Genomic DNA, 23,530 nt, shown 5'->3' with positions numbered 1-23,530 from the left:
ACCTCTCGCACGAGGTGGAGGCATTCACTCTCCGGAGCACCTCACACCAGAACGCCTTCTCCATATTCTCTCCCAACTCTTCCTCCCACTTTGCTTTGATCCCTTCCAGTGGTGCCTTCTCCTCTTCCAAAATTGCTCTAAACCACTGACAGTACCCCCTTCTCCAGTCCCCCTGTCGTCAGCACCTCCTCCAGCAATGTGGAGGCCGGCTCCTCCGGGAAGCTCTATCTCCTTTCTGGCAAAATCTCGTACCTGCATATATCTAAACATTTCCCCTGCTCCAGCCCATACTTCGTTTCCAGCTCCCTCAAACCTGCAAACCGACCCCTAAGAAACAAATCTTTCAGTGTCTTAATCCCCTTCTCCCATTTCCAGAAATTTCCATCCCACCTCCCTGGCTCAAATCTGTGGTTCCCCCGAATCGGCATTTCCCTTGACCCTGCCCCCAACCCGAAGTGTTGGCGAAACTACCTCCAAATTCTCAATGAAGCTATTATTACTGGACTCCCTGAGCACTTCCCCGGGGCTATCGGGAGCGGCGCTGTTGCAAGTGCTTTCAAACTCCCCTGCACAAACTCTCCTCCATTCTGACCCACTGGGAATCAACCCCTCTGACCCAGCTCCGCAACTTCTCCACATTTACCGCCCAGTAGTAATACATCAGGTTTGGAAGACCCAAACCCCCTGCCTGCCTTCCCCTCTGTAGCAGCACCTTTCTAACTCTGGCCACCTTCCCTCCCGATATGAACGATGTAATCCTTCCCTCAATCTCTCTGAAAAAAGCCTTTGGCAGGAAAATCGGCAGGCATTGAAAAATAAACAGAAATCGAGTCAACACGTTCATTTTAACCACCTGTAGTACCCGACTCGCCAGTGACAGAGGGAGACTGTCCCACCGTGCCAGATCAGCTTTCACTCTCCCCACCAGACTAGAAATGATGTAGCTGCGGAGCCCCCACCGCCCCACTCTCGGGCAAACTGCACCTCAAGTCCCTGCCCTATGGAATGGCAGCCCCCCCCACCCCTGCCCCCACCCCTGGCCGAGACACCACAAAATACTCACTCTTGTCGATATTTAGTTTGTACCCCGAGAAAGACCCAAACACTCTAAGCAGCTCCAATATTCCCCCTATTGACACACTAAGTTCCGACACTTCTAACAGCAAGTCGTCGGCATACAAGGACACCCTATGCTCTATTTAATCCCCCCCCCCTATTCCTTTCCATACCCCCGAACTTCTTAATGCGAAGGCCACGGCTCAATCGTGAGTGCAAACAGCAGGGGGGATATAGGACATCCCTGCCTAGTCCCACGGTGGAGAGAAAAGTATCTCGAGCTGATGTTTGTATGGACACTTGCCCTCGGACACGAATCTTGGTCCAATCCCAAACTGCTCCAGAACTGCCATCAAGTACCCCCATTCTACCCTGTCGAATGCCTTCTCAGCGTCCAGTGCCACAACCACCTCTGTTTCCTTCCCCTCTGCCGGTGCCATAACAACGTTCAATACCCGTCTAATGTTTGAAAAGAGCTGCCTCCCTTTCATGACCCCGTCTGATCTTCACCTATCATCTTCGGGAGTCAATCCTCCAATCTACCTGCCAGTACCTTCGCCAATACTTTTGCGTCCGCATTAAGAAGTGCTATGGCCTACGCGACCCACTCTCCGTCGGATCCTTACCTTTTTTTAGCAACAGGGAAATCGATGCCTGCCCCAAAGAGTTTGTGGCAACACCCCCATCCCTATCGCCTCTTCAAACATCCCCACCGTCAGGGGTGCCAGCGTATCCTTGAATTTTTTATAATATTCCACCGGAAACCCATCCGGCCCTGCCACCTTCCCCGACTGCATCCTCCCACTCGCATCCTTTATCTCCTGATCCACTATCGCTCCTTCTAATGTAGCCCTGTCCCCCTCCCCTATCTTCTGGTACTCCAACCGATCTACAAAGTCCTGCATCTCACCGTCTTCCCCCAGGTGGCTCTGACCTGTACAACCTCTCATAAAATTCCACAAAAACCTTGTTAATCAGATCCGGAGCCACCATCAACTTCCCTGCCTTATCCCTCGCCTGCACAATATCCCTTGCCGCTGCTTCCCTCCGGAGCTGACCTAACATCCCTTAACATGCCTTATCTCCATGTTCGTAAACTGCACCCCTTGCTCGTCTCCGTACCCCTCGCTCGTCTCAGTTGGCGCACCGCCTTTCTGGTAGATAGTCGGTCAAAGCTCGCCTGTAGATCCTTCCTCTTTTCCAACTTTGCTGGATCCCTATCCTCTGCATAACTCCTATCTACCTCCAACATCTCATCTATTACCATCTGCCGCTCCAACCTCTCTTTGTCCACCCTGGCCTTAAACAAAATCACCTCCCCCCTCACTGCCTTCGAGCCTCCCAGGCAATCGCCTTTGACACCTCACCCGTACAGTTGAAACCTGCATGTTCCTTAATTACCTTTTCAGTTTCGTCACAGAATACTTGGTCCCCAAAAGTCCTACACCTTATTTCCACCCCGGCCTCTGCGCCACCCCCTTCTCCAGCACCATATCCACCCAATGCGGAGCATGATCTGACACTGCAATTGCCGAATACCCCCCCTTGATGGGACCAGCGAGCACAGCCGTGACCTGTCCAACCTTGGCTCCTGCACCAAGTCTCTCCCCCCCCCCCCCCCCCCCCCCCCCCCCCCCCCACACACACACACTCAGTTTATGTGTGTCCACGTCGGGGATGGCCCCAAACACCTTCTTTGCGAATCCCACATCATCCCAATTGGGATCGTATACATGTAACAGCGGCACTAACCTCCCCTGTAGTGCCTCTGTCATAATCACATATCTACCCCCCCCCCCCCCCCGATCTGCCATCACCGTCTCCATCTGGAAGCATACTCTTTTGCTGACCATTACCGCTCCCCCTCGAGCCCTTCCGTCAAGTCCAGAGTGAAACACCTGACTAACCCAGCCCTTTTTAAGTCTCACCTGGTCTTTCACCCTCAAGTGAGTCTCCTGCAGCGTTGCTATATCGGCTTTCACCCTTGTTCTCTTGACCGGACCACCTAACCCCATCACGTTCCACATGACTATCCTAACTGGGGGTCTCTTGCGCCCCCCCCCCCACCCTTCTTATCCACCATCATCATACCACCAGGCCCTGCCTCTTGAGCCTGACCCACCCCTATCCATTATTAACATCGAACCCCCCCCCACCACACATTTCTCAATTCCCCCCCCGAGCTCGCGTCGTCGGCCCATCGACACCTGCTAACCAGGCTCCAATGTCCGCAGCCTTCCTCTCACCTCACCTCCGTTCACTGGCCGACTTTAGTTAGCTGGCACGGGTGGCTCTCCCCCGCCAAGATATACCGTCCCCTCCCACCCAGTCCCAGAGAAAGAAAAAACAATCAAATCCATACAATTCACTAAAATAAGATATAACCGTCGCAACACAGAACGCCAATCAACCCAACCAATAACTTGAACTCTGTACCAATGTGAAGAGAAGTAAATTACAATACACGTCAGTAAAAAGAAAGTTATGACATTTATACATTTTCCAGCTGTCCACAGTCTCTCTTCCAGCTCTGCTCCTCGTGTCTGACCCTCCATCTGGCCTCACGAACGCCTCAGCCGCCTCCACTGTCTCGAAATATCGCATCATGACACATCATGCGTCACCTTCAGCTTTGCCGGGTATGCCATACCAAATCGCACCCCCTTTTTGTACAGTGCCGCCTTCACTCGTCCAACGCCGCTCATCTTTTTACCAACTCCACCGTCAAGTCCTGATAGATCTTAACTCCAGCATCGTCCCACTGCACCTCGCACTTCTGCTTCGCCCAGCTTAACACCTTCTCCTTCATGCAGTACTTATGGAAGCAGATAATTATTGATTTTGGCGGCTCATTCACCTTGGGCTTCGGCCTTAATGACCGATGAGCTTGGTCCAACTCCTACCGGGAGGAGTCCTCGCCCTCCCCCATCAGCTCTGCCAACTTCTTAGCAAAGTATTCTGTTGGCCTTGGGCCCTCTGTCCCTTCGGGCAAGCCCACAATTCTCAAATTATGCCATCTCGAGCGGTTCTCCAAGTCCTCTAGCTTTGCTTGGCATCCTCTGTTGACCTCCACCACCCTCCACAGCTCGCCCCCCCATCGAGGTAAGCTGGTCGCTGTGCTGCGACACAGCTTCCTCCACTTCCTTCATCTTTTTGCCCTGCTCTCTCACCTCGGCCGATGTCTTTGCCACAGCCACCCTCACCGGCGCGGTTGCCTCCTCCACCAATGATTTCAATGCGACCGCCATCTCCTTCCTCAAAGCCTCCATAATGTCTCTCAAACTGCCTTTCCAGCTCCACCGCCATCACCTCGGTCATCTTTTCCACCGTATGTAGTGCGGCCCCAACATGTGGTCCGGCATCGCCATCTTGTCAGCGCTTTTGCTGACCTTCTCATTCAACGGCGAACCCGGGTTTTTTTTTCTTCCTTCCTAGCTGCTCTACGCATCCTCTGACGACTTATTATTTTTTCTTTCTTTCTTCAATCGGAAAATAAATAAATAATTATTCTCAATTTTGTTTTCCAAAAATTCCAAAATCAAAAAATCTCTTCCCCCGGGGACCGGACGTCAAACTCCTCAAAGATCCATTTTCAGTGGGAGACACTCAATGTGCTCTAATCCCCCTCTACATCGCGTTCTGGACTCGGGCCTGCCACCTCGATTGCCTCTCCTTGTGTCAATCTCCGCCCACGCATCCGACCTCTGGATCGATGCCTCCCGCTCAGGCCGCCGGACACTCCCGCGGGGCTCCTCACCGGCTCCAAACATGACCGACCCAACGTCCGTCCCTCAGGCCCCAAAAGCCGAAGAAAACTGGGAAGAAAGAACCACTGGGAAACCCCCGAAAGTCCAAAATATCGCGGACCGGTGGGAGCCTTTTCTCGACGCAGCAACTCCGCTCGCAAGTGCCACCGGAAGTCTATTGTCAGGAACATACGAGATTAAAGTCGCAAAACTACAAGTCTTGCAGAACAAACCCCCCAAAATCCTGCTTTGTAAAAATTCCACAAGTAAACTGCATTCTTGGCAAAACATCTCTTGTAGATTCTCACCATAAAAATCCCGCGATATCACCCAAGTCAATGAACTGTTGTCACTTTTTTAGTAAGGATATAATGCATGACTTCTCAAACACTTCACAGTGATGTGGAATTCCGGGCGGCACGGTAGCACAGTGGGTAGCAGGTTCGATTCCCAGCTTGGGTCACTGTCTGTGCGGAGTCTGCACGTTCACTCTGGCTTTCCTCTAGGTGCTCCGGTTTCCTCCCACAAGTCCCGAATGATGTGCTGTTAGGTGAATTGGACATTCTGAATTCTCCCTCTGTGTACCCGAACAGGTTCCGTAATGTGGCGACTAGGGGATTTTCACAGTAACTTCATTGCAGTGTTAATGTAAGCCTACTTGTGACAATAAAGATTATTAACTTAAAAGGAGGCACTTTTCAAAAACTAAAACTAATGAGGTAAAGATTGGTGCTAATGTTTCAAAAATTCCCTAAGTTCTGGAAAGATTCCATCAGACTGGGAAGTAGAAAATATTCTATTCAAGAAGGGAGGGAGGCAGAAAACAGGAAATTAAAAGCCAGTTGGCTTGACATCAGTTATGATAAAGATGTTTGAATTGATCATGAAAGAGGATATAGCTGGACACTTAGGCTCAAGGTGATCGGGAAGAATCAGCTTATTTTATGAAATGAAAATCACATTTAACCAATTTATTAGAGTTCGTTTGAAGAATTGACCTTTGATGTGGATAGAGGGAGTCTGTAGATGTACTGTACTTAGATTTCCAGAAGCCACTTGTTAAGGCACCACTTCAGTTATAGCAGAAAATAAAAGCTCATGGTAGAGGGGGACAAAAATTATCCTGCATTTTTAATTGGAGTTACAAGGTTTAGCTGGCTGGCAGAAAACATAGAGTATGCATAAATAGGTATTTGTCTGATTTGCAGGATGTGACAAGTGGAGTCCCACAGGGGTCTGTGCCGGGCCCTCCACTTTTTATAATTTGCATCAATTATTTTGGTGAGAGGAGCAAAGACGTTTGCAGATGACACAAAAGGTCGGAAAATAGGAGCTGTAGATGGATATAGATAGGTTGAGGGACTGGGCAATAATCTGGCAGATTGGGTGTAATGTAGGAAACTGTGAAGTTTCACTTCGGCAGAAAGAATAAAAAAGCAGCCTATTACTTAAACCAGGGGTTTTCGAAGTATGGGTTGCGCCCTGCGGGTAGGTTGCGGACAGGTGTCGGGAGAGTCATGGTGGAAGCGCTCAGCAGCTACCACTGGCTTTTAAATTGAGAATGGCGGCCATTGCTGCCTTTTAAATGAAAATAAATTAGACTGTGTTCAGCCTTCTGGCCAGAAGCGGCAGCAGAAGGCTGGTCACATGCCCTGTATGTGCATTTGAAGTCAAATCCCCTCTGTGTACATGTTTCTGTTGCCAAATCACCAGGTAGATGGATCGTTCACTTAAACTACAAGACAGCCAGACTCAAATAGTGTAAATCTGCTGGAGAGAGTTGCATAGGAGAGTCCAGGGCTAGACAGAGTGGTGCTAGTGTTAGCTCTGTACAAAGCCTCTGGTTAACAGCCTACAAATAAGAAGCTTAACTTTGGATCAAAGCAGAATAAAGATGATTTCTTGAGGTATGGTTTTATCAATTATGCCAAATAAGGACGCAAAACCCACGTGTGTTATCTGCAGGGAAGTACTGTCAAATGAGAGAAGTTTCTGATTTTGATAGGGAAGTGTTGGGTGAAAAACATCTTTTGCGGTTCAGACCCCAGGTCAGTTATTAACTTGCAGCTGACTCCAAATTAAAAGACTATACTGCTGCAGCTGTAATACAACATTAAAACATGGCAAAAGTCCATGAGGTTGTCAGCATTCTGGAGTAGCATCTCTCATAAGTGTTCAGTGCTGAGTAAAACATGCATTCTGTTGCTATTGCCTGGGACAAAGGAGCAGGCTGATGTCTGCACCTGTATGTGCATTGCCTCTCCTCCTTTGAACGCGATTCAAGAGTGATCGTGAGGACCAAGCAAGCTCGCCTTTCTCATTAAAGGCAAGTGAACGTGGTGTGGATCGTGAAGGTCGGCTGACTGCCAAAAGTGGGTCCTGGAAAAAAAAGTTTGGAAAACACTGACTTAAACTGAGAATGTTTGCAGAATTCTGCGGTTCCGAGTGATGTAGGTGTTCTAGTGCAGGAGTCGCAAAAGGTTAGTGTGAAGGTACAGCATGTAATCAGGAAGATTAATAGGGTGCTGTCCTTTATTATGAGGATGTTGTGCTTCAGTTATACAGAGCATTGGTGAGATCCCAGAGAATCATAGAATCACTATAGTGCAGAAGCAGGCTACTCAGCCCATCGAGTCTGCATCAACCCTCAAAGAACATTCTACCTAGGCCAACCCCCAAGCCCACTTTGCCTTATCCATGTAACCTAACACTGTAAGGAAATTTAGCATAGCAAATTCACCAAACCGGCACATTTATGGACTGTGGGAGGAGGAAACCGAAGCACCTGGAGGAAATCCATGCAGACATGGGGAGAACATGCAAACTCCACACAGTCACGAGACTGGAATTGAACTGTGCTTGTTTCCACTGAAGTTTAGAAAATTGAGAAGTATGTAAGATCCTGAATGACTATGACGAGGTGGATGTGGAAAGGGTGTTTCTCCTCGTGGGTGAGCCCAGAATTAGGGGGACACCCAATAGAGATGGGGAGAATTGTTTATTTTCTCTGAGGGTTTTGGAATGATGGAACTCTGCCTCAAAAGAAGGTGATGGAAGCAAGGTCACTGAATATTTTTAAGGCAAAGGAGGATAGATTCTTGTTGGGCAAAGGAATCAAAGATTGGGGGTAGATGGAAATGTGGAACTCTGAATTAAACAGATCAGCTATGATCTTATTGAATGACAGTGCAGAATGGGCAACTTGTCCTATTTCGTATGGTTGTATGTTCTTCCAGCTTAACACTGGGTGGCTGCCTCCAATTGAAAACTGTCACAGCTTCTCAGCAGGAACTGATCTTAAGGGCTTTCCCCCACAGTCACAACTGGCCCGGTTGAAGATATTCTTCCTTAAAAATCGGTCCCCCTCCCCCCACCACCTTCATCTCACATTCCATTGTCCTCAAACACATCTTTGAATTCAATTTTCCCAAATATAAAAATCTTGCATGTTTTTGTATTTTGCCTCTCTTTTGGATCAATAACATTCACTATACCGTTCTCTTTTACCAATGAAACCTTGGATGTGAAGTTTTTTTTTATTACCACTGAAATCCCTTTTTGAAATTCAACAGCTTAAAAAAACAGGTTTCCCACTTATCTCTTCATTTATCTCTCAATGCAACTTTTAGATCTAACAAACTTGTAACTCAAACTCACCATAACCTCTCATTACGAATACACCAAACTAACACCGTTAACCTTTCATGTTTTAGTCCTCATAGACAACCTGCCTCGAGTAACCATTCTCTCTGTTAATTAACCCTGGAGACAGACTCACACACACGCCTTTCTTTACCTACGCAGAATTGAAACATAGTCCCCCAAAATATAAAAATCTCTCCTAACTGGCACCGTAGTTTGCACTGCTGCCTCATGGCACTGACGACCCGGGTTCGATCCCGGCTCTGGGCCTCTGTCCATGTGAAGTTTGTACACTCCCCGTGTCTGCGTGGATTTCTCCCCCACAACCCAAAGATGTGCAGGGTAGGTGGATTGGCCCTTAATTGGAAAAATAAAATATTGGGTACTCCAAATTCATTAAAAAATATTTTTTTAAAAGTCACTCATGACATTAAAACAGGAATTGGTTGAGTGCACTGAAACTGGATTTATCATAAGCATGAGCTACATGTATGTTTGAACTGTCCTTCCATAGAATATTGAGCTGCTTTACTTGTGAAGGAAGGACCAAAATATTTTAACTGGTGAAACTTTGGTATATTTCTTGCGGGCATTTTAGTGTTTCCTGTTTCAAAAAATAGCTCTTGGAACTGTGAGCTGCTTTATATCTGGTAAATGTGGTAACTTCACTAGAAGTTTACAATGGGAACCGTGGTTTAATCATCGTCATTTGTAAGGATCACTGTGCAGCAGGTCAGGATAATTAAAGTGAGAGAGACAAAAACAGTAAACTTAAATTACAAGGTAGTTGATTTAGCTGTTGAATGACTGGCAAGAGAATTGGGAGCAGAAGCAGGGATCTGGAAGATATTAGGAATACTTGGGAAAAGATAAATTGGCAACACGGTAGCATAGTGGTTTGCGCAATTACCTCATAGCCCAAGGGTCCTAGGTTCGATTCCCGACTGGGTCGCTGTCTGTGCGGAGTCTGCACAGTCTCCCTGTGTGTGCGTGGGTTTCCTCCGGGTGCTCCGGTTTCCTCCCACCGTCCAAAGATGTGTGGGTTAAGTGGTTTGGCCATGCCAAATTGCCCTTAGTGTCCAAAAAGGTTAAGTGGGGGTTGCTGGGTTGTGGGGATAGGGTAGATACATGGGCTTAAATGTGTTGCTCTTTGTAAGGGCAGGTGCAGACTCGATGGGCTGAATGGCTTCCTTCTGCACTGTACATTCTATGAAATTGAGGACCTATCACTTACCTACAGAGATTGTGGTGGAACAGAGTACTGGGGGTGTGGTGGTGTTTCTGTGGCTTGAGATGTGAATCCACAATGGTATGTTGCCTCCCTGGTGCCAGGGTCAAGGATGTTGTTGAGCAACTGTGAAGCATTCTGAGCGGGGAGGGTGAACAGCCAGCAGTTGTGGTCCACATTGTTGCCAATGATATTGACAGATATTGACGATATTGAGGGATGTGGTCCTGCAGCCAGATTTAGGGAGCTAAGTAGGAAAATGGCAAGTAGGACCTCAAAAATAGGATTCTCTGGATTACTCCAAATTTCACAGTAACTACAGAGATGAGGCAAAGCAGATGAATGCATGGCTGGAATGATGGTGCAGGAGGGAGGGCTTTATATTTGTGGGACATTGGGACCAGCTCTGGGGGAAATGATTCCTGTCTCGGCTGCATGAGTTGCCCTGAAACGGCACCAGGAGGTCATTTCACAGAGCAAAACCAAGGTGCACAGAACACTGGGAGAGACTGCTGGCATGAGTTGCAACGGATGTATTACGTGCATTCGATATTTTTAACAAAAATTGGATCACCTTTTGCATCTGTTCATGTTCTGAACTCCCAGCTGAAGGACGGAGGAAGATGAATTGCTGATTTCATAGTATCCTCTCGAGTTCATTAAATAAACTAGGTTCATGTGGATTTTGTTTTTGTAAAGTCACCTGTGCATTTATAACCTTCTTAATTTGAGTTACAATATCAGGTGATTAATGTATGCATATTTGATCAGCTGCACGCTATTCTAGCAGTGGGATGGATCCATTTAAAATACATTAAAGCAAAATACTGTGGATGCTGAAAATCTGAAATAAAACCAAACTCCTGCAAATGCTTGGTACGCATGGCAGCATCTGTGGAAAGTGAAACATGTTTTGAGTCAGAAGAAGTCGTTGACTCAATGTTAACATGTTGTCACATCTGCTGAATGTTTCCAGTACTTTCCATTTTTTAAAAAAAAGTATTAATGCCTCTCTTAAAATAACAAACAGGAATAATGTATTGGTATTCAAGGACATTCTTATCTTGCAGTGACTGTAACTAATTATGAAGAAGTTAAATATTTCAAAAATCTGCTTTCAGGACACTGGAGTTTTAAAAGATGTCCAACAGCTCATTTATGTGTGTTTGGGGAAAATTCTTGTATGTAGAATTCTACTGCCGTCACAGGATTGAGGATTGGTAGATATGTTTGCAGTTTTGATTTGGCCCTGCAACCTTGGTCAATTTGCTTCTGCAAATTTAGTGTTAACTTCTCAGTTTTAAAGCAACTTAAGCCAGCTTAAATTTGAATCCATCTTATTCTCGTATAAATACAGACTATCTTGCCACTTTTTTTTTTACAGAACCAGAGTAATACTTGTTACTCTTATTTTTCAGAACAAAGGACATGCTTTGATCGGGAGGTGCTGAACTTGCTTTAAGCACTGTGAATATTGTGCCTTATTCAACATGGGGTTTGGAAGTGACCTTCTGAATTCCCATGAGGCCTTGCTAAAACTGCAAGAATCTGAGCTTAAGGTCTTGGAGACATTGAAGAAGTTTATGTCTCTACGAGTTAAGAGTGACAAAGAATATGCATCGTTGCTACAGAATATTTGCCAGCAAGTGGAGAAGCATGAAACATCCTCCCCTGTGGATTCTGTTAGCAATGTTTCCAAGGTAAGTTCGTGATTCTCTCTTTCCACCCCCCCGGATACTTCATGAGTGATTTAAATTCAGAATGCTTCTTTTGAAAGGAAATGAAAAATGAAAATTGCTTATTGTCACGAGTAGGCTTCAATTAAGTTACTGTGAAAAGCCCCTAGTCGCCACATTCCGGCGCCTGTCCGGGGAGGCTGGTACGGGAATCGAACCGTGCTGCTGGTCTGCTTTAAAAGCCAGCGATTTCCAGGCAAATATATGTAATGACATAAGTGGACTGTGCATCACTGTTAGAAATAGAACTACTCCATTATTTCTATGTAGAAATCGTATTTCATAATGTAAGTGAAGATTGCAATTCTGACATTCTGGTTCAGAATTGCAAAGAATGAATCAAAATGCATTAATTTAATCAAGATTGTATGATGCTTGTGATGCAAATATTGTGTTCTGACTTGCTTATTGAGTTCTGACTTTTTAAAATAATTTTGCTTTGCAGTCCTGGGCCTGTATGGTGCATCAGACAGAACAGTTGAGCAAGATAATGAAGACGCACGCAGAAGACTTAAATATAGGACCCTTGTACAGATTGACCATGATGATCAAAGATAAGCAGCAAGTCAAGAAAAGTTATCAAAGTATGCAACAACAGATGGAAGCTGAAATGTGCAAGGTAGATCACACTTGATCTTCACATCTTGCCTTGCTTGGTGTTCTTGTATAACTGGGGCTCTCTCCAATTGCTTCCTCATCTTTCTTCTCCCCACAGGTCTGATCCACCAACTGGATTGACATCAACATGCTTGCCAATTTCGAATAACTGTTCTTTCTTCGCTATCTTGGATGTTCTTCTATTCCAGCTACTTCCTTGCCCTTGAGCCTGCTGACTGTAAGCTAGGGTATACGGTTAGCTACTGATAAATCTAACTTTCATCTCCTTGAGCTCTGTTGCTTTGATCCCACGATCAATTCCTTGTACTACTCCTATGGTATAATCCTTCTTTCAACTAATCATTTACTCTGACGCCTTTGACTGTATCCTCCATCCTCACCGGATGTGACAAGCCATGGACCATGTTGTGTTACGATGAGAGGGTATCTGTTCTCATTCTGCTTTCTCTAAGCTCCTTGTGCTTCCTATATATTCCCGCTTTCAGGTGTCCTGTCTCATTCTTGTTTCTTCTGCTCCATTTTTCGATAGATTTAGCATGTCCGTGAAATCCCTTTTCATTCTTCCTCCTGATCATCTACTTTCCCTTCTAAGTAGAATGATATTGTGGCATGACTTGCCCAGCACTGTCCTCCAGATTGGTTACCATATCTTTTAAAATTCCCTTGGACTTCTGAGTGCTGACAACACCAAGGTTATGCTGGTTAAAATTATCAGTGACCGTGTAACTGTGTGCATGATTTATTGCCATTCTGAAATATACAAACCTCATGAGTGCCTTTGGCAAAATTGACCAATCCATCCGTCGAGATCATTGAATTTACAGTGCAGAAGGAGGCCATCAGCCCATCGCATCTGCACCGGCCCCTGGAAAGAGCACCCTACTCAAGCCCATGCCTCCACCCTATCCCCTAACCCAGTAACCCCACTTAACCTTTTTGGACACCTAAGGGCAATTTAGCACGGCCAATCCACCTAACCCGTACATCTTGACTGTGGGAGGAAACCCATACAGACACTGGAAGAATGTGCAGACTCTGCACAGACAGTGACTCAAGCTGGGAATCCAACCTGGGACCCTGAAGCTATGAAGAAAGTGTGCCAAACACTGTGCTACCGTGCTGCCCGCCATATATTTCCTCTTCCGTGCTTCTCCATAGCTTTGCTTTCTTCTGAATTTACAATTTGTGAGATGGAATTGACGTTGAGGAAATGTGGCTTCTTGTGGCAGGGGCAGCAGTAGTGGGGCTTTGCTCTTCACGGTGTTTAACTGCCGGGAAAATGGGGTTTTGGCTTCAGAATGTTTAACTGCAGGGAATAATGTTTCATCATTACAAAATACCAGATTAGCAGTCTGAAAACACATCTGTGCAGGAATCGAGTGATGGAGAGCTAGAACTGGGTATTATCAGAATGTATGTCATGTCGACTTAGGCCAAGGAACAGGTCCTGGGGCATGCAGTGTGAAATCAGTTTGGTAACAGTAAAACCAAGCGAGGGTAGTCCCATGGTGCTGGACACTGATGACATGATTTTGGGCATTTTGAGCTAAGATGAGGAAGAGGTATGTAACACCATATTGAGAGCTGAAGCAAGTTTAATTGACTTTGGTTTGTTGTGCAGGGATGGAAATCTGATTGGAGATACTTAAACATGGAGTGTGGAAAAGATGAGCAAGGTTTTGAGAGGTGACAACATGTTGAAGAAATTTATGGAGAAAAGGGAGGTTCAAAATGAGGAGGGTGGTAGTAGTTTGCAATATCAAGGGGTTCAAGTGTAGTTTATTTGAGGAGTGGTGATCATATCCAGTTTTGAAAGCCTGTGGGGCAGTACCTCAGAAGAGGGAACCATTTAGGATGTTGGGATGGGGCGAAGGAGGGAATGAGGTTGGCCAGCAGTTCAGTGTGAACAGGGCCAAGGGAATAGGAGGTGAGTTTCAGAAATAAGGTGTGCTCAGAAAGGCCATGAAGCAATATGAGAGAAACTGTAGAAAAAAACCGCTTTAGGGCTGGGACAGGATGGGGTCAATGGTGAGTTTTGAGAATTCTTACTGTTCCTGGGGCAGCACGGTATAGCATGGTGGTTAGCATAAATGCTTCACAGCTCCAGGGTCCCAGGTTCGATTCCCGGCTGGGTCACTGTCTGTGCGGAGTCTGCACGTTCTCCCCGTCTGTGCGTGGGTTTCCTCCGGGTGCTCCGGTTTCCTCCCACAGTCCAAAGATCTGCGGGTTAGGTTGATTGGCTATGCTAAATTGCCCTTAGTGTCCTAAAAAATAAGGTTAATGTGGGGGGGGGGGGGGGGGGGGGGGGGGTTGTTGGGTTACGTGGATAGGTTGACTTGAGTAGGGTGATCGTTGCTCGGCATAACATCGAGGGCTGAAGGGCCTGTTCTCTGCTGTACTGTTCTATCTATCTATCTACCTGCACCATATACACATTGGGGCTTCTCCATGTTCCTCATTTACCTGCATACTCTTGGCAAGGACAACTTCCACGTGTAGACTGCTTTTGCCCATCACATATCTCAAGCCTACCACTGCCGATGAGCAGTCTGACAACTTATTTGACATCCATCTTGGATGAGTTTAATTTTTTTCCAGTTAAACATTGCGAACGTGAATGTCCTTGGCACTGATTCCATTTCCTCTTGACCATTGTCCAGAGTTGAATCAAACTGTGCACAACCTCTGCATTCCTCTCAAAGTCAAACTGAGTATCTAACCTAAATTATCCAATAAAGTTCATCAAAGAGAAGTGAACATGTTACATGTTGTTGCAAAATATCATTCTGTACATTATTTACAATGTGAAACAACCAATACATTTTCAAATTAGGCAGGGCTATTGATTTGTATAGAAATACTAGGCTGCCTATTGTGGTGAACTTTGCTAAAATGTAAACGTACTGCAAGAGTTAATGATCTGAGACCTGTAGACTTACTTACTGGTACTCTGAGTGACTCAGGAAGGATGTGGTTTTGCAAATTAACATTATGGTTACCCAATGTGAAATCAATCTTGCATATTGCTGGGTTTTATGCCTAGCAAACGAACGATGCGTATAGCAACATCATATCAACCGGTGAGAAAGACCAAGAGTAGTTAGTGATAGTGACTTGAGGGCAGTGATTGATTTCACATTGGCAGAGGAGGGGGGGGGGGGGGGGGGGTGATAGCAGTAAGTTGATCTTGCAGTATTGGACGTAACAAGTGAATTTGGTATCATGTTACCATAAAGTGTACAGCTCAGTGGTTGTGTGATTTCCAAGTCACCCAGACTTAACTTTTGTCTCTAGCACCTATGAAACAATCTTCTCAAGTTTCTTTGGGGTCCAGTTGATCTCTCTCTCCCCGCCCCCCACCCCCATTCCACAAAATCTTTTAGCATGCATTAAAAAAAAATCTTATCCTTGGTTTTAAGATTGTCTACTCTAATGCTTCTTCTTGGGTTCATGGATGGGTCAAACTGTTATAAGGTCAATGTTCTTATGGAACTTCCAGAGCAGATTACTACAGAGTCGGTGTGTTTTGTGGCTTGTTAATAAGTCCTTTGTTTTGCTGATGCTTGGAAGGAAGCTATAGGAACATAGTAAATAGAAGCAAGAGAAGGCCATTCGACAACTCGAGCCTGCTCCATCAATCAGTTAGATGATGGCTAATCTTCTACCATGGCTTATCTTCTACCTTGGGGATACCTGCAACTATCCCCATAGTCCTTGATGTCTTTACTATTTAGAAATCTATTGATATCTGTCTTGAAAATACTCAATGACTGAATCTCCACAACTCTCTTGGGTAGAGTATTCCAAGGATTTGCCACCTCTGAATGAAGAAATTCTCAGTCAGTCATAATGGGCCTCTCCCTTATTCTGAGACTGTGTCCCTGGTTATAAGTAGTAATTGGGTGAGGTTTGATTTTGTTTGTGGAAAGGACATACCTGGGCAATAGTTTACGTTGCAGCTGAAAACAGTATCTATCTTACATCGAAAAAGCATGACTTGAGTAGTTGCTGGCTCCAGTAACAGGTTTTCAGTACTACAGCAGACCGGTATGTGTACTGAGCCGATTTTTAACTTGCAAGCAAATTTTCCATGCTCTGCACTATATAAATGCAAATTGTTGTTCCTCTGAGTCATAGAGTCACTTGAAGTCTATGACATGGTCACAAAAGGAGACCAGTGAGCCCATTGAGTATGCTGACCTGGTGTAGAGTAATCATTAGATAGAGTCAATTCTTGCTCTATACCTGCAACCTTGTAAGTTTATTTCCCTCAAATGCCTTTATAATGCCTTTTTGAAATTGTTGATCGTCATTATTTCCACTATTCTCATAGGCAGCAAGTTCACATCATTTCCACTTGACCTTATATCCAAAGCTTTAAATTTGTTCTCGAGTCTTTGTACCATCAGCTAATGGGAACAGCTTTTATTTGTCTGCCTTCTTTAAACCTGTTATAATCTTGTATGCCTCTCAGAGTCTCCGGATACTAGGCCATTTAGGACTGAAATGAGAAACCACTTCGCTCAGAGGATGGTGAACCATGGAATTCTTTGCCACAAGGCTATGGAGGCCATGTCATTGAATATATTTAACAGGGCAATAGATTTCTAGGCACTAAAGGCATCAGCGAGTATGGGGCGAGGGCGAGAGTATGGCATTGAGATAGAGGATCAGCCATGATATTGAATGGCAGAGCAGGCTCAAGGGACTGAATGGCCTACCCTTGCTTCTATTTTCCATTATTCTATACATCACTCCTCAACCTCCTTTGCAGTAAGGAGACTAAGACAATACTCCAGCCTAACCAGTGGTAATACTCCAGCTTAACTGGAGCTTTATGAAGGTTCATAAAGGGGCTGGTTTAGCACACTGGGCTAAATCGCTGGCCTTTAAAGCAGACCAAGGCAGGCCAGCAGCACAGTTCAATTCCCGTACCAACCTTCCCGAACAGGCGCCGGAATGTGACGACTAGGGGCTTTTCACAGTAACTTCATTGAAGCCTACACGTGACAATAAGTGATTTTCATTCATTTTCATTTCATTTTCAGTGTAACTTTCCAGTTGGACTCAGTGTCCCATATGGTTAACTATTCTCTCAATATATTCTCAGTATAAACGCAGTAGATCTGGCAGCATCTGTAGAGGAAGAAGCAGCGTTAACATTTTAGGTTGTGACCGTTCATCAATAATTCCTCCAATCTTGGGGCAGAAATACTAATTTGGTATTCTTGACCCCGCATCTCTTTTATTTTATAAGTAAATGGATAGTAAAGTGTTCACAATCCGACACCCTGAGGTCCTTTCTGGACTTTGAGAGACTCTGGGCCTACTCATGGTAAACCCAGAGACTGCTGCCTTTGTCTCCAAGCATAAATACCTCTCATCGCCTGGCCGCAAAACATCCTAAGCATTCCTTTGATTTCTAACAATGAAATCATCCAGGCTTACTGTCCAGAATACTTCAGAACTGGTCACATTGGATGTGGACGTTGCGGGCTTGGCCAGCATTTATTTCCCATCCCCATTTCTGCTGAGAAGGTGGTGGTGAAATATCTTCTTGAACTGCTGCAGTCCATTGATGTAGGTCATCCACAGTGATTTTCAGCAATGGTGTTCCCATGTGTCTGCTGCCCTTCTAGGTGGTACTGGTCATTGGTATGGAAGGTACTGTCTCAGAAGCATTGGTTAGTTGATGCAGTGCACCTTGTCGATAGTACACATTGCTGCCACTGTGCGAGAGGGGGTGGAGGGAATTAATGGCTGTGGAAGGGATAGTGCTCACGCATGCTGCATTGTCCTGGATGATATCTAGCTTATTGAATGTTATTGGAGCTGTAGTCATCCGGGGAAGTGGCGCGAATTCCATCACACTCTTGTGCCTTGTAGATGGTAGACTGGCCTGCGGAGTCAGAGGGTCAATTACTTGCCACAGAATTCCTCGCCTTTGACCTGCTCTTGTAGCCACAGTATTTATATGGCGAGTCTTCAGTTTGTGGCCAATGGTAACACCAGAATGTTGATAATGGGGATTCATCAATGATAATGCCATTGAATGTCAAGGGGTGGTGGTTAGATTCTCTCTTGAGTATAGAAACAGGAGGAAACCATTCAGCCCTTCGAGCAGGCTCCACCATTCATTATGATCATGGCTGATCATCCAACTCAGTAGCCTGATCCCGCATTTTCCCCCATATCCTTTGATTACCTTCACCCGAAGTGCTATATTTAACTGCTTCTTGGAAACCTACATGTTTTGTCCTCAACTACTTCCTGTGGTAACAAATTCCGACAGGCTCACCACCCTCTGGGTGTAGAAATTTCCACACATCTCTGTCCTAAATGATCTACTCTGCATCCTCAGACTATGACCACTGGTTCTGGGCACACCCACCATCGGGAACGTCCTTCCTGCATCTACCCTGTCTGAATTTTATATGTTCCAAAAAGATTCCCCCTAATTCTTCTGAACTCCAGCAAATATCGTCATAACCAATTAAATCTCTCCTCATTCGTCAGTCCTGCCATCCCAGTTATCAGTCTGGGAAACCTTTGCTGCACTCCCTCAAGAGCCAGAACATCCTTCCTCCGATAAGAAGACCAAAACTGCACACCATATTCCAGGTGTGGCATCACCAAGGCCCTGTATAATTACAGCAAGACATCCCTACTCCTGTACTCCAATCGTGTCGCTATGAAGGCCAACATACCATTTGCCTTCTTTCCCGCCAGCTGTACCTGCAGGCTTGCCTTCAGTGGCTGGTGTAAGAGGACCCTCTTTGCACATTCATTCCCCTCTCCTAATTTATGGCCATTCAGATAATAGTCTGCCTTTTCGTTTTTGCTACCGAAGTGGATAACCTTGATTGAGGCAGCTAGTGTACTACCTTGAGGAACTCCTGCAATGAGTACTCTACGTGTAAGGATACAGTTTAAAAATAACATCTCTGCTCCGACTGATATTGTGTCAGTATCCCTTTTCCTTATTATTTCTTCCAACACACAGTGCTGATTAAATATTCTTGTCTTACCTGGTGTCTTGAGGCATATATTGTCTTCTTTGTACCTAAATGTTCCAATCGCATCTCTTAGCACCACTTACTATTTATATGCCAATACAAGAATTTTAATTTACCTTTTATGTTAATTATATACATAGATACATAGAAGATAGTAATTGTCATTCTATCCTTGTATTCTTTCTTTTGCCAGTCTTCTTTTCCATTTTCCACATCACTTCGTATATTTGGCCTGGAATTCATCCAACACGATTCATAAGCCCTCTTTCTTTTTTGTTTTGTTTCAGTTTCACTATATTCTGTATGTCCTATATCATCCAAGGAACTCTTGACTTTCCCTTGTGTTGGAATGTATCTAGCCTGTATCTGAAACATCTCCTCTTCAAATACCATCGATACTTTTTTTACAGTTGCCCTTGTCAAAGTTTTTGGTTCCGTTTTACCCTGGCTAGATTCCTACCTCAGTCCATTGAAGTTGGCTTTTTCCCAATTTAAAACTACTGCTTTAGATATCATAGGATCCCTGTTGTGCAGACTGGGGCCATTCAGCCCATCGAGTTTGCATTAGCCCTCTGAAAGCGCACCCTACTGAGGCCCAATCCCCCACCCTATCCCCGTAACCCCACCAAGGGGCAATTTAGCACAGCCAACCCACCTGACCTGCACATCTTCGGACTCCCTATGCCGAGAGGCAGTGGATAAAGTTGCCTGGTAGGAAGAAACCGAAGCACCTGGAGGAAACCCAGGCAGACACGGGAAGAATCGAACTTGGGTCGCTACACTGAGAGGGAGCAGTGCTAACCACTGCCATCGTGCCGCCCTGATATGTCGTTGCTGCTCTCTATTACTGATCTAAAGATTATGATACAATGGTCATAATTAGCCACGTTTTCCCACAGACAGGTGGTCCACTTGGCCCACTTCATTCCCCAGCACCGGATCCAGCAATGCCTCCTTCCTAGTCAGGCTGAGAACATACAGCCTATTGACGCTGAATAGGCATTTTCTATGTTTGAAAGTTCTTCTTGTCACTAAGTCCTCAAGAGGTTTATCTATGTTTTCCACAGGAACAAAAAAAATACTTGCATACATATTTGGCTTTTGCTATCTTGGAATGTTCCAAAGAATTTAGAAGCACCGTCACTGCTGTAATTGAAGAACACTGATAGCCATAGAATCTCCACAATGTGGAAGGAGGCCATTAGACCCATTGAGTCTGCACTGACCCTCTGAAAGAGCACCCCACCTAACCACACCTTTAGACAGTAAGGGGCAATTTTCTTTCAGCATGGCCAATCCTTGGACTATGGGAGGAAACCAGAGCAACTGGACAAAACCCACCCAGACACTGGGAGTAAGTGCAAATTGCACAGATAGTCATCCAAGGTTGGAATTGAAATTGGGTCCCTGCCACTGTGAGGCAGCAGTGCTAACCACTGTGGCACCAGGCCAATGTATGTACATCAAGCTTCTGTAAATAACAACGTGGTAGTGACCAGATAATTTGTTTTTGTGGTGTTGATTGATGGAAAAATATTGACTAACTAGAGCACTAGTGATAACTACCCTGCTCTTCCAAAAAGTGGCATAGGATATTTTTTGAGAGGCTGGTGGGCTCTGTTTACTGGCTCACCCAAAAGACTGGTGCAGCTGTCTTTGCTGCAATGGAGGGTCATCTTAAATTTTGTGCTGAAGTCGCTGGAGTGGCATCTGAATCCACCATCTTTGTGCCAATGTGCTACTATTGGAGCTACAGCTGGCGCGGTCAATCTTGTGTAAGAAGTGCTGAGCCACACCGAGGAGCGATACTCTGCTACAGAATAATAAGGCAAACCCAGACTTTGTGTGTTGCCTTTCCAGTTTCATCCATTTAATTTCAAGTTTGTAGTTCACTGAAGTCAATGGGTTGAAACTTTTTATTCTCTCTTGGTACGCTTTAGGATGACTTACTGCAGGGGTAATAATCTCCTGTTAGTTGTGTTTTGTAGCAATCCAGCTCAACACAACAATGTGTATCATCGTGTGCACTAAATTAATGCTTTGCATCAGTGTTCACTGAAGAAAGAGACATTGTGGAAGTTGATTCTTGGGTAGGGTGTGTGGACAGTCTGGATCTGTTAACATCGAAAAGGAGGAGGTATTGGGTATTTAGAAATATATTAAGGTAGATAAATCTCCTGGGCCAGATGGGATTTATCCCAGAATACTGAGGGAAGCAAGGGAGGAAATTGCTGGGGTCTTAACTTGCATCTTTATTTACTCATTAGCTACAGGGTGAGATCACAGAGGACTGGAGACTAGCTAATGTGGTATACCGCTGTTTAAGAAAGGTAGCAGGGAAAATCCAGGAAACTATAGGCGTTGGTAGTAGGCAAATTATTGGAGAGAATTCTCAGGAACAGGATTTATACCCATTTGGAAACAAATGGACTCATCAGCAATGGGCAGCATGGTTTTGTGAAGGGAAGGTCATGCCGTACCAACTTGCTCGAGTTTTTGAGGAGGTGACAAAGATGATTGATGGAGGGAGGGTGGTGGATGTTGTTTACATGGACTTCAGTAAAGCCTTTGACAAGGTGCCTCGTGGCAGACGGGTACAAAATGTGATTAGAGGTGAGGTGGTAAGATGGATACAGAACTGGCTCAGTCACTGAAGGCAAAGGGGAGCAGTGGAAGTATTTTTTTCTGAATGGTAGGTTGTGATTAGTGGTGTTCCACAGGGATCGGTGCTTGGGCCTCTGTTTTTTGTGGTGTACATAAACGATATGGAGCAAACTGCAGCCAGGCTGATTTAATGGGCGCGATTCTCCGCTCCCCACGCGGCGTGGGAGAATCTCCGACCTGGATGGGCCGAGCGGCCTGCCGTCCGCGGCCGTTTCATGACGGCAGCAAACACACCTGGTTGCTTCCGTCGTGAAACGGGAGTGAGAAGCCCAATTGGGGCTTGTAGGTGGCCTAGAAAGGAAAGAGCACCACGACTGTGCTCGGGAGGGGACAGGCCCGTGATCGGTGCCCACCGATCGTCGGGCCGGCGTCCAAATCGGACGCTCTATTTCCCCTCCGCCGCCCCGCAAGATCAAGCCACCACGTCTTGCGGGGCGGCTGAGTGGAAAGATGGCCACCGCGCATGCGTGGGTTCGTGCCGTCAGCATCATGATGTCAGCCGCGCATGCGCGGGCTGGAGTCGGCCAACCTGCGCATGCGCGGCTGACGTCATTAGATGCGCCGGCTGCGTCGTTCTCGGCGGGACACCCCCACGGCCGAGATTTACGGAGCGCCGCTCCTAGCCCCGCCGGGAGGGGAGAATAGGGGGCGAGGAGTGGCCTCCGAGGCCGTCGTGAAACGCGGCCGAGTTCACGACGGCCCTCCCAATTTTTCCCGGGAGCGGAGAATTCCGCCCAATAAGTTTGCGGATGATACCAAGATTGGTGGAGTGGCAGATAGTGTTGAGGATTGTCTGAAGATACAGCAGGACATAGATAGGTTGGAGACTTGGGCAGATAAATGGCAAATGGAGTTTAATCTGGATAAATGTGAGATTATGCATTTCGGTAGTATTATGGGCCAGGGTTTAGAAAACTCCAAAGTATATCATGGAGTTCAACTGACCCACGACTTTTAATAGATTTTGGTTATGGGAAGCCAAGGGTCCAGTCTCCAGGTGTTGTGTAACAGAGATCTTTATTTTTAAAACAAAACAATGTTTATTCTATGCACCCAGTTAACATTTTATAAACACACAGTAAACAGCTTATCAACTACAAACACGCATAACCCCACAGATACGATACTCTATAGGTACCCTTAATACCTTTCCTAGCAACATCCATAAGTTAAACGTTTTTTACAAAGACAGCAGGTTTAAATTCTCTATTGAAACAGGTATTACTTTGAAATCATCAAGTGAGCTCAAGGCATTCTTTAGCTTGTAGAGAGAGAGATCATTACACATCTGCTTGCTTTGAATACAGCTCTCCAAATCTGAAAATGAAACCACAAACAGAGCCACAAAGCAGCTTTAAACCTCAAAACGCAAGTAAAAGACAGACAGTCCAGTTCCACCCACACACTGACATCACTGCAGCTATTTGAAAAACACCCATTTCTTAAAGGTACATCCACCTGACAGTAGGTCTAACATGGAGGGGAAATATACAGAAAAATGCTAAAACCCTTAGGAATGTGGAAAGTCAGAGATCTGAGTTGCAGGTCCACAGATCCTGAAGGTGGCAACACAAGTGGATAAGGTAGTCAAGAAAGCATACGGAATGCTTGCCTTCGTTGGGCGGGACATCAAGTATAAAAACTGGCAAATCATGCTACAGTTGTATAGAACCTTGGTAAGGCCGCACGCACTTGGAATATTGCGCACAATTCTCATCACCACACTACGAGAAGGATGTGGAGGCTTTGGAGAGTGTGCAGCAGAGGTTTACCAGAATGTTGCCTGGTCTGGACGGTGTTAGCAATGTGGGAAGGCTGAATAGA

The 23,530-nt window shown here is 45.6% G+C and overlaps 1 protein-coding gene across 4 annotated transcripts in view; it reads left to right on the top strand.

Annotated features, from left to right (window-relative positions):
* fer (fer (fps/fes related) tyrosine kinase) overlaps positions 1 to 23,530 on the top strand; it is a 364,060-nt gene that overhangs the window by 25,209 nt on the left and 315,321 nt on the right. For all 4 annotated transcript variants that reach the window (XM_038805140.1, XM_038805141.1, XM_038805139.1 and 1 more), the window contains exons 2-3: positions 11,091 to 11,372; positions 11,854 to 12,027. In XM_038805140.1, the coding sequence (XP_038661068.1) occupies positions 11,163 to 11,372; positions 11,854 to 12,027 (384 nt within the window). In that variant the 5' untranslated portion in view covers positions 11,091 to 11,162. The remainder of the gene's footprint in view (positions 1 to 11,090; positions 11,373 to 11,853; positions 12,028 to 23,530) is intronic.

This window comes from Scyliorhinus canicula, chromosome 8 (genome assembly GCF_902713615.1).
Source record: "Scyliorhinus canicula chromosome 8, sScyCan1.1, whole genome shotgun sequence".
Classification (NCBI taxonomy): Eukaryota; Metazoa; Chordata; class Chondrichthyes; order Carcharhiniformes; family Scyliorhinidae; genus Scyliorhinus; species Scyliorhinus canicula.
This window is presented reverse-complemented; position numbering and strand designations above follow the sequence as displayed.